The 10,856-nt window shown below is 62.0% G+C and overlaps 1 protein-coding gene across 2 annotated transcripts; it reads left to right on the plus strand.

Annotated features, from left to right (window-relative positions):
* The first annotated feature begins 2,589 nt into the window (after positions 1-2,589).
* On the plus strand, positions 2,590-7,696 carry Sohlh1 (spermatogenesis and oogenesis specific basic helix-loop-helix 1). 2 transcript variants are annotated; one of them, XM_047525732.1, is made up of 8 exons: positions 2,590-2,681; positions 2,939-3,073; positions 3,502-3,649; positions 4,542-4,663; positions 4,913-4,989; positions 5,866-6,046; positions 6,559-6,629; positions 7,337-7,696. In XM_047525732.1, exons 1-8 carry the CDS (start codon positions 2,617-2,619, stop codon positions 7,552-7,554), a joined length of 1,017 nt encoding a protein of 338 aa, XP_047381688.1. In that variant the 5' UTR covers positions 2,590-2,616; the 3' UTR covers positions 7,555-7,696. The 2 variants fall into 2 exon arrangements, with proteins under 2 accessions (XP_047381688.1, XP_047381689.1); XM_047525733.1 differs by having other exon boundaries at positions 2,597-2,681; positions 2,969-3,073.
* The last annotated feature ends 3,160 nt before the right edge of the window (positions 7,697-10,856 follow it).

A 10,856-nucleotide genomic window follows, 5' to 3' on the forward strand; every position in this document is an offset into this window, starting at 1 on the left:
ACTGCTAGGAACCCACTGGGCTGGGACTGGGGGCCACCTAGACCCTAGGCAGCAGTGACTGCCCACCTGTCCCTTGTCCTGCTATTTCAGCCACATGGGCACACTCAGAGCACCTCTTACCCAGGTAGTCAGTGTGTGTGTGGGGGGAGGGTCCACTCTTAGGACCTGGACTGATTGGTTCAGGTTGGGGAGCTTTGAGTTCTTTGCTTGAGCCTTCGCTGTCCAGTGCCATCCAGAGTCTTCACCACAGCAGGGCAGTTGTGATGAGAGAAAGGGAGGCAGGGAAGGGGTGGGAGAGAGACAGAGACAGACAGAAAGAGACAGAGCCCGAGAGAGAACGAAGGAGGGCTGGGGAATCAGGGGTGGAGAGGCGGAGCCAACATCAGTCCCCTAGTTTTTCCCCAGGCTGGGGCCTCTCACTTGGGTCGTGGTCAGTATGAAGGGCTCCCTAGGACAAGGCTGGGTCAGGGCTGATTTGGAGGGTGCATGGTGAGATGGTCCCTTCCCTGCCTGCAGGACACAGCAGGCTGAGCTCAGGAGCTCCATGGGCACTCAGCAGAAGTCTGGGATGCTCTGCAGTCCCCAGAAGGGGTACAGCCTGTGTGTCCCTCCCAGCCCACCAGCAGTCCTGCATCTGGGGGGGGGGTTCCCCACTTGGTCCTGAGAGGTGGATAGCTTCCCTAGCTGGGCACTGTCCCCAGCAGGACCCTCACTTGACTGTGGCTGAGTGTCTTGTAGGTTCCTGTAGCTTGGGAAACTCAGAGATGGCCACTGAGGGGACACCCTGCCTGTCACTAGTCAACAGGAGCCCTGCAGGGAGGTGCTGCTGCTGGTCAATCAGAGGTGATGACACAAGGGTGTCAGTCATGGGAGACCCTGACAAGAATGGTGACTTCTCTGAGGGCTTTGGGGAAACCAAAACTTGGCCCCAGTCTGCCTTAAAGGAGCCAAGCCCCAGAAGGCCAGCCTGCCCACCACTTCCCAGCCAGGAGCAGGAAGGCATTGTGCCAAGGTCCAAGACCCTGACTTCAGCTCCCTCCGGGGGAGCCAGGTTGGCACATGCCCGCCCACTGTGACCTGGCACCCTGTGCCTCCTGGTCTGCTCTGCTGGGTGTGTCCGGGCAGTTTCCCCAGGGCACTGCCTACCCTCCAAGGCCAGGAGCCACCATCTCCTCACCTCCCACAGGAATTCCAGGGCCCCACACGTGCTGGCGGAACTGAAGGGATCCAAGCATTTCTGGTTCGGTTTCACACCCCTCATGGAAAACACAAGCTGTCTGCTGAGTCCGGGGGATGTTCCCTCAATCCTGTGGACTGGCCTAGCCCTGAGCCTCGGGTGGAAACAGGAAGTGACCCAGCCTCAGCACCCCTCCTCATGACCCTAGCATCAGTCCCCTGCCTGACACCCTCCCTCAATCTTAGGACGTGGTCCCTCTGGCCTTGCCTCCTTTCCTAGGTGGCCTGACTCTACGGTCACCACCTCCACCACTGGGGCAGGGATGGAGAGGGGCCTGGCTGTGGCCTGCACCTCCACACCTCGGGAGCACCTTCTCCCATCTCTGGCTGACCCAGGTCCCACCACCCAAAGCCCCACCTGGGACCCCAACCTCAGCCACACGGGAGGCAGGGCAGGAACTCTGGCCTCAGGCCGGGCACCCCCAGCAGACATCACACTTCGGTGGCACTATCAGGAGATGTACTGTGTCCCCTGGCTCAGTGACCTCCTCCAGGAACTGTTCCCGGCAAGTCCAGGAAAATCACAACAAAAATGCACAGTGCTTAGCAGCCCCCAACCGCTGGCTCCCCTCAGGGGCCTCTCCTGGAAAGAGGAAGTCTCCCTTTTCTCTTCCTCCTTCCATTCATCAAAGAACAGTCGCCCAGCTGGAGCTGCAAGCGGGGTCCAGGCGGTTCCTGGGGCTCAGCGGGGAGGCGAGCAGAGCCCAGTGTGCTGGAGACTGGGGGTCGGCAGGCAGGGGCACGTGGCTGGGGCAGGGGACGCAGGAGGCCCGCGAGCAGGGTCAGACACCTGGGCTATGGCGATGCACTGGGAAGGCTGGCAGGCGCCTCCGGGCTTTGGTGTTTGGAAGGTGGGTGATGGCAGCGCAGAGAAAGGTGCCAGGAATGGCGCACCTGGGAACGACAGGGGCTCCGCATGTCCTGCGAGACAGTTGGCAGACCAGCCTCCTGCTCCCAACTAGGCCGAGTTCCTCCAAGCCAGGGCGTGTCCCCCAACCCGCCCCGGAACACCCAAGGGCGGTTGGGACCCTCAGCAAGGTGCGCGCTGTCCTCTCCCGCGCGTCCCGCAGGGGCCTGGGGAAAGTGGAGCCGCCCCGCCACCTCCTGGCAACCCCCTGGGGAACTTTTCGGTCGGTGACTGCGGGCAGGGGGCGGGGCCGTGGGCAGGGGGCGGGGCCGCGGGGCGGGAGCCAGGTGTCCTGCGTGCGGAGCACGTGGGGAGGGCGGGCGCCCGGGGGGCGGGGCCGCGGGGCGGGAGCCAGGTGTCCAGGCGTGCGGAGCACGTGGGGAGGGCGGGCACCCGGGGGGCGGGGCCGCGGGCTGAGCTTGGGCCTCTACCCGCTGTGCGGGTGTTTCTCCCGCCTCCACGCCTTAGTTCTCATGGCGTCCCGCGGCGCCGAGCTCCGGGCTGGGGTCCCCAGAGTCCCCGGCTGTAGGGAGTGCAGGTGAGGGTGTGAGCGTGTCAGGTCCCCAGGCCTCAGCCCAGGGACTACCGTCCTACCCTGTGTGGTGCACCTGCGGCAGAGACCCTGGTCCTGGGTGGGGGAGGGGCCGAACTGACCAGGGCTGTGTTCCTGGGAGATCCAGGCCTTGTCCTCCACTTTTCCCCAGCCACCCCCTATAGACACCTGTTACTACGTCTGGCCCCCCATGGTCTTTTCTGGGGTTCACAGCCTGGGGGTCCTGGCTCTCTTCTCTGTAGCGACTCTTTCTTGTCGGGGTTCCTGACCAGCTTCCAGGACCCAGCCCAGGTACCTGGCCGGGTCAAGGACCCTGCAGTGGCCCAGGGCCCTGGCTCCAGTCTTCCCAGGAACGTGCTCAGCGAGAGGGAGCGCAGGTGAGTGGCCCTCTAGTGGAGGAGCTCTCCTGGCCAGGGCACGTTTTTAAGGGGTGGGGGTTGTTTGTGACTGCATCCGGGTTTCAGGCAGCCAGGGCAGGACTAACAACAGCCTCCAAGGTAAATCTACGTGGGGGTTCCAGCGGCTTGCCCGTGGCCCCCTTTGTGGCCTGAAGCCTAGTGCATTGCGTTTGGGATCTTTTAGACTTGGACACTGACACAGCCTTGTCCTCACCATGAGCAGTGATGGCCCTTCTGGAATGGCTATGCTGACCCCTGGACACCCTCGGCTCACACAGCTGAAGAGTTCATTGGTGGCCTCTGCCCCAGAGGTCCCTGGGGCTTCCCTCTGGTGGTTCCAGCAGCTGCTGCCCCTTCTGGTGGAGGCTGGATGGGTTTGTGGACATTTCTCACTTTCCTGGGAGCAGGAGGCGGATCTCTATGAGCTGTGAGCGTCTGCGGGCCCTGCTGCCCCGGTTCGATGGCCGGCGGGAGGACATGGCCTCCGTCCTGGAGATGGCGGTGCAGTTCCTTCGGCTCACCCACACCCTGGTGCCTGGTTGGGAGCAGCATGCAGTGAGTTGTGGGTGTGTGGAGCTGGTCAGGCCTTTGCAGCACAGCTGGTTAAGGACTCACGCGGGGGCAGCGTCCCCTCCAGCCCATGCCTCCTCCCACAGCCCGTGCTGGTTGTGGTTTCTGCAGGGCACTGCTGGATTTGTCCAGACTTCCTGTTGCTCTTCCCCTGGGAAGGGACCAGCCTCCCAGTCCTGTTGGTTGATCCGTCGCCCCATGCTCGAGGCCAGCTTTGGGGGAATCGGGGTGTCCTCATGCTGCCCTGACTGAGCAGCACATAGATCCTTTCCCTGCGACTTTGCCCCCAAGAGAAGTCACGGGCCTGTGAGCTGTCAGGGGCTTCGTCAGGTATCCATAGTCCCTGCTGGTTAGGGTGACGTCCTCATGTGTGAGGATAAGTGACCAGATGGGGATTGGAGCGGCCCTGATGTTTGTAGGGGTGGGGTTCCCAACACCTGTGGCGAGGCTCCTGGGTGGGCACACTCAGGAAGGGTGAGACCTGGGTTGTCACCCTGTACCCGCAGCCCTGTCCTGAGTGCAGGGTGAGCTCCAGGTGAAGCTCTGGCTTGCTGGGCACCTGTGGGGCAGCTGCTCTGACCACAGCCCACTCTTCCCGAGGGTTACATGAGAGTCTCCCAGCAGAGTTTCTGACTGGTGTGTTTGTTTAATTAACTCTTTGAGGTGCCAGGGATCAAACATGGGGCCTTGTGTGTGCTCGGGAAGTGCTCTGCCATTGAGCCACGTCCTGAGTGCCACCTCTGGTGTGTTTTAATTAAAAAAATCAAGATGGTCTCACTGAGGTGCCCAGGCTGGCCTTGAGCCTGTGATCCTCCTGCCTCAGCCTCCCAGGAGTGCACCACCATGCCTGGCCCACATGTGTGTGTTTGAATTTCAGGTTCCTGCTCCCTCCAGGGAGACTTGGCACCGGTGGCGGGAGGAAGTTCTGCAGTTGACCCTGGCGAGCCAGATTCCGGCCAGTGGGCCAGACCGCCAGACAGAAGCATCTGGCATGATTCCGTTAGTGTCCCCTGGGGCCCACCCTGCAGGGCCTGGGGTGCCCAGGGGCAGCAGAGTCATGCATGGTCTCCAGGACTAGAAACTTGCCTAGGTCCTGATGCGTGCCACTCGCACCCCGTCACTGTCACTTGGTTGGGATCTAGTGTTTCCGAAGGTGTCGCGCAGCAGGCTTGGGGACTGGACTGGTCTGGGGAGGGGTGCTTGGTATTCGGTCCCGTGCTCCCCCCACACCCTCTTTACACTGTCCAGGCCGCGGGACCCCCTAAGCTGTGTGACCCTGGCTGTGGACAAGAGTGAGGTGCTGAACAGGCCACCCTCCCTTCCGGGTGAGTGACCACATCCAGGGCAAGCCAGGAAACCTCCAGCTCTGAGAGGGGTGGGTGCTTTTCCTGGGTGGGGGTCAGGGTTTCATGTTGCCTTTGTGCAAAACCCATGTGCTGAGGACCGGTGCTGCTGGTCTTCTCGAGTAGCCGTGTGCTCCCTGCCTGGGTCCTGACCGCTCTGCTCCCCAAGGACAGCCCTCCTCCACCTCCTCTCTGGGTCTGTCAGGGACCATGGGGTGCATGAGAGCCCTTGGCCCATCTTGACCACCAAGCTGACCCCTGCCATGTCCAGCTCTAGCAGCCACCATTGGCTGTTCTTGGTGTCCCCTGGTTGTCTGGCCACCTCTGTGCCCCACCCTCTGCCTGTGCTGCAGGGAGCCGTCGTGGGGACAAGCATCAGGCCTGCGGCCTTCCAGCCACCTTCCCTGTGCTACCCTCGTTCCCTGACACCACCATGGCCAAGCTCTGTCAGGTGGCTTTGGGGTCACCCCGAGGGGCACTTGTGATGACCCCGCCCCTACGGCACTGACCCTCCTGGCTGTTCATCGCTTCACAGATGTGTGTGATCGCCATGCCTGGAAATGGCTCTGCAGCGGGTGGTACCTTGTGACCCCACAAGTGTCCCCACTGCCATGGGGACAGAGCTGGGGGCACTGGGTGCAGTGTCCTGTGGTAGGCAGCAGATCAGGGGAGGGGATCCCAGACCTGAGGCCTCCTGGGCCCTGGCCTCTGGGCATTCCCCTGCCTGGCCACCTGTCTGCAGCATACTTCTGGGCTCTCTTCCATGTGTCCTTGTTGTGGGGCTGGACTCTGCTCAGAATCAAGAGGTCATGGGGGGCAGCAGGCAGGTGACCTGTTGACCATGTCCGCCCTCCTCAGAGTCCTTCAGCCTGGTGCCCCAGCCCCCACGCTGGCCTCCCTGCTCACAGCTACCGAGCTCCCCTGAGACGAGCCAGGAGGCTCCTGGTGCTCTGGGCCAGGCTGGGCCCCCAGCCAGAGTCCCCACGTCTCCAGGTGGGCTGGCTGAGGAGGCCGCCCTGACAGCTGTGGCAGATGCCAGGTGGGTGCCCGTGGGTGCGTGTGCGTGTGAGCATGCCTACCATGCCATCCAGGCCTCCTCCAGCACACGCTGGGCCTTTCTCTACACCTAGAAACTTCTGCTCTGGTGCCCGGCAGGTCTGCGAGGAGGGCTGGGGCAGGCAGGCCAGGGCCGGCCAGCCTGGCCATGTGGCTTTCTAATGTTTCTGAAAACACTTTTGTTTCCTAATTGTCTTTTGTTTTGGCTAATGGCAAATGAGTTTGTGTTTGGGGAGCGCGTACCAGCTGCGCGTGGGAGGGAGCGAGGCTGCCACTGGAGAGGAACCAGCAGGGGTGCTGGGGACAGGCTGGGCCTGGGCCTGGCCTGCACTGCACTCTTGGTAGCAGCGGAGGTGGCTTCTGCATGTGCTCCCTCAGGGGATGGAGCCCCTTTTGGTCCCAAGTGGCTTCTTGGGACTTGGGGCCCAAGTCTTCCCTTGAGCTCCCAGAGTCTGGGTCCACCTGTGGCCTCTTGGGGGTTTTTCTTGCTTCCAGGTCTGTGTCGGGATCCAGTGTTGAGGATGGGACTTCCTTCCTGCTGACAGCCAGTCCTGACTGGTGGCTGGGTGAGTGGGGGTCACGGGTCTAGCTGCCTTTGCCCACGCCAGCCCAGGTGGCGTCTCAGCCCTTTCTGTGGAGCTGGGGCAGTGGTGCCTGTCCACCTGGCCGTGCACCGTGCAGTTTCCAGAATGTCTCTGGGCCTCCACCTCTCCTGGCTGGCGGTCATCAGGGTGACAGGGAGGGAGAGTCAGAGGTAAAGTGTGTGCATGCACGTGTGACCACATGTGAGTGTGAGCACACAGGACTGATCTGGTGTGAACATGCGTGTGAATGCCTGTGAGCATATGTGGTTGGCCACGTGACCATACGTGAGCAGGAGCCAGTGGGGCGTGTGTGAGCGAGCACGCCGGGAGTCTGTGTGGATGTCTGACGTGCGCAGTGAGCTGTGTGGGGTTCTGTGCCTTTCCTGGGCCCCACATCGGTCACTGAGGTCCTGGGCCAGCTGCACTGACCACGAAGGCGTGTGGATGCATCACTGTTGGCTGTCAGTCTTTAGGTCCCAGTGCTGGGATGCCCTTGTAACCTGGCTGGGCAAGTCCCCAAGCCTGGGAGCAGGGCCTCTGTCCTGGTGACTGGGAGCATGGGGAGGCAGGGCTTGCCCTCCTGTCTCCCAGAGGAGCAGACGGAGGTGGAGGGAGCCCCAGGTGTGCCCTGACCTGCCTGCCTGCCCCCCTGTGTCCAGCCCACCTGCTGATGTGCCTTTTGCTCCTAGGGTCCCTGGAGGGAAGAGGAAGCACCGCTGTACCCTGGGCCCCAGCCAGGAGCAGCTTGGCAGAGCAGGCAGAGCCAACTTTCCTGGGCGACCCTGAACCTGGCTCCCAGGAGCTCCAGGATGGGCCCCTGGAACTGTGGGGCTCCGACCTGGGCAGCTGGGGCCTGGAGCTGCGGGAGGAGGTGGACGGCATCTTCCCAGATTTCTTTGCCTGCTAGCCACTGCCGGTGGGGCAGGGTGGCCCACGTGCCTGCCCTGGGTTGGGTGCTTCGTTCTGGGCTGGGTCGCAGCTGGGCTCTGCATTAAGCAAGGCTGCAGGGCTGTGCAGCTGGAGGCTGAATATTAAAAAGGGAAAGTGATTTTCCTGGAGGAAACAAAATTCCTGCCGCTTTTGTGTAATTAATCCGATTCATCAGGCAGATGCGCCACCTCCATTCAGAGCGCAGGCAGCTGCCTGCATAGGGAAGTCCCTAAATAACCCTGCCTGGGTGGGGTGGGTGCAGCTGGGGGCCCTGCTCCCAGGGAGGCCACGCCCCTCCTCAGCATCCATCTCCCAGCCCAGGGTGCCTGAGGGAGGGGCTGGCTGTACCCTCACCCCTACCACAGCTGCCCTTGCCATGATGGGGTTGCTGGGGACCCTGGGCAGAGGCTCCTGCCCCCTCCCACATCTGGAGGGGCTGGGTTACTGCCAGCACTGGAGCAAGCCCAGGTCTGATCCTACCTCACCCAGGTGGTTCCGCAGGCTGGACACAGGCCCCAGATCCCTGCGACTCCTGACAACTGAGTGTGGGGGCCAGAGCAGTCTCAGCTCCCCAAGAAGGTAGAGTTCTGAGCGTAGGCTCAGCCCCCCAGGGTCCCCACCCCCGCAGCCAGCGGAAGGTTCCATTCATTCTCTGAGTCACTGCTGACAAGGCCTGGAGCAGCTCGCTGATGGAACAAGGTCGTCACAAACCCTGGGCTTGGGAGGATGAGCCCTTCAGCCTCGAAACTGGCCAGTCCCCAGAGCTCCAGGACAAGGCCTCACTCTGGGTGCACCCTGCACCCCTGGGCTTCCAAGTCAGACCCTCCCCTGGGCCACAGGAAGCTGTTGGCTCTGGCCAAGCTGACAAGCCCCTGTGAGGGAGACCAGGGATGGAGGACTCGGGCTTATTCACAGACCTGACCAATGCCTGGGGCTTGCACAGGCAGGACTCTGGCCTACCCCCAGATTTCACTGGATGGTGAGGGACAGGCCCTGTTCCAGGAGGCAGGCAGGCTTCATCTGCTTTCTGAGCCAGTGTTAAGAGTGATCCTGGGGCTGGGGTTGTGGCTCAGCAGTAGATACTCGCCTAGCACTTGTGAGGCACTGGGTTTGATCCTCAGCACCACATATAAATAAATAAAATAAAGGTATCATGTCCGCCAACAATTTCTAAAGAAAAAAAAATGATCCTGGGGTCTGTCCTTGCTTATGGGGTCAGAGCAGTAACGATAGCACCTGCTGGGGTCGGGGAGGCCAGGGGGGCTTGGAGCTGCAGGAGCCTCCGACCTTAGAGTCCTAGATTCCCTCGTTCCCAAGGGCTTGGGACTTAAGGCCCACCCCAGGCTGGCTGTGCCAGGACCCCCCCTGCTAGCAGGGACAGCTGGCAGCCCAGGGGAACTGGACGTTAAGGGGTTGGGGCCTTGAAGCTGCCTCCCGCCAGGAGTGCCCAAGAAGGGCCACCTGGCCTCTCGGAGCTTGGCGGGCTCTTTTCTCCTGCACGGAGCCACGGTGTGCCTGCCCTTCGGCGGCTCTCCTGTCCCTTCCCCTCCCAAGGACTCCTGAACCAAGGACAGGGCTCGTTGGCCTAGAGCACCCACTCAGCGTGGTTTAGGAGGCCGGGAGCAGCCTTCCAGGCTGTGACTGCCCCATAGCCTTCACTCTGACGGAAGGACGGTGACGTCTCCCCCTGAGTGCCCACCCAGGCCCCAACAGGAGTGGACCCACCCTGCAGGGGACAGAGGAGAGGCCTGCCCCCCTCCAGGTTGCAGGAGGAAATCAGCCAGTCCTGCTCCAGCCTGGCCACCACCACTGTCTTCCCTCGGGACACTTCAGTGGCCACCGGTCCCCAGCAGGCTCAGAGGCCCAGTGAGAGGACACCCTTCACCGTGAGGCCTCAAAAGGCTGTTTGGGGAGATTTTGCCTGCCAGTGGTCAGGTGGGAGAGCTGGGCAGGAGCTGGACAGCGTGGGAGGGGAGTCCTGCAGACCCCAGGTGGAATGGACCCTGCTCCTCTGCAGGGTCTTGGCGGACATGCACTTGAGGGCTGGAGGTGGGGACCGCTGTGGGCAGAGGCAGCCCAGCTCTGCCACGTCTATGCCCACCAGCCAGGCCAGGGGCCTAGGGTCTCTGGAAGAGCCTCTTAGGGACCCATGGCATGCATGGTGGTTCTTGGGGTCCTGATTACCCTCCTGTTTGATGTGGCTGCTCAGGGGTCCCTGTCCCTCCTGCTCCACAGAGGTTGTGGTGGGAGTGTGGCTTTCTCTTTGGCACCCTCCTCACCCACTACAGGTTGAATTCCTGCACGCGGGCAGCCCCAGGATCCTGTGCAAACAGTGCCAGGACCTTGGGTCCTGCATGTTGGGTGCAGGAAGAGTCCTCAGAGGTCTCCCAGGCCGGGAGCCACCCTGCCCCAGAATGGCCAGGTTCCTGCAGGCAGAGCCCATGCCAGGATTGTCTCCTTCCTGCCACCCTGGTTGACTCACTGGGTGTTTCCTGTCCCCAGTGCAGTGGCGCCCAGAATTCACGTCTTTCTGGAATCTTAGATTATGACTTTATTTGGAAACAGGGTCTTTGCAGGTATCTTCAGTCGAGGATCTTGAGATGGGATCCTCCTGCATCAAGGGTGGGTCCCAGATCCAGCAACGGGTCTTCTCATAGGAGAGGGACTGGCTGGGGTGTAGCCCAGTGGTAGGTGCTGAGCACACGCTGGGTCCAGCCCCAGCACTGAGGGGGAAAAGGAAGAGGGGAATTTGGAAAGAGCCACAGGGGGAGGCCTGTGACCACAGGCAGAGGCCATAGCGAGGCTGCCTGGGCCCCAGAACCCGGGGACTGCAGGAGCCTGGGAAGCTGGGAGAGGTCCCTCCAGAGGACCAGGCCTTGTGGACACCTTCACTCTGACCTCTGGAGTGGGGAGGGGACAGGTTTCTGTTCTGCAGGGTGCCAACCTGCATTCAGTGATGGCAGACCTGGGGACAGTCACAGCCCAGTGTCACTTTCCGGTGTTGGTTGGTTGGACCTTCCTATTGCCACAGGTGTGAAACTAGGTGCTGCAGGTCCCCCAGGATCAATGGGCAGTAAAAGGTTCATCCTTTTTCAAAGCCTTAATGGTGGCAAGTCAGGGGCCCATGTCCTAACCCACTGTCCTGCGCTACCACAGGCCTGGCCCTCCCCTGTCGCACAGTCCCTGGCTCAGCTCTCTGCTGCTCTGGGAGCATGGTCTCTGCCGATGGGCAGGGTCTGTGGCTACCCTGAGGTCCTGGGGCTCAATGGTCACTCTGTC

Source organism: Sciurus carolinensis, chromosome 14 (genome assembly GCF_902686445.1).
Source record: "Sciurus carolinensis chromosome 14, mSciCar1.2, whole genome shotgun sequence".
NCBI classification, from domain to species: domain Eukaryota; kingdom Metazoa; phylum Chordata; class Mammalia; order Rodentia; family Sciuridae; genus Sciurus; species Sciurus carolinensis.

Excerpts from the sequence above, each read along its gene's own strand:
- Sohlh1 (XM_047525732.1), top strand. The coding sequence starts at position 2,617 with ATGGCGTCCCGCGGCGCCGAGCTCCGGGCTGGGGTCCCCAGAGTCCCC. Across the intron at positions 3,074-3,501 it reads CTCAGCGAGAGGGAGCGCAG|GAGGCGGATCTCTATGAGCT; the intron begins GTGAGTGGCCCT and ends TCCTGGGAGCAG. Across the intron at positions 6,630-7,336 it reads CAGTCCTGACTGGTGGCTGG|GGTCCCTGGAGGGAAGAGGA; the intron begins GTGAGTGGGGGT and ends TTTTGCTCCTAG.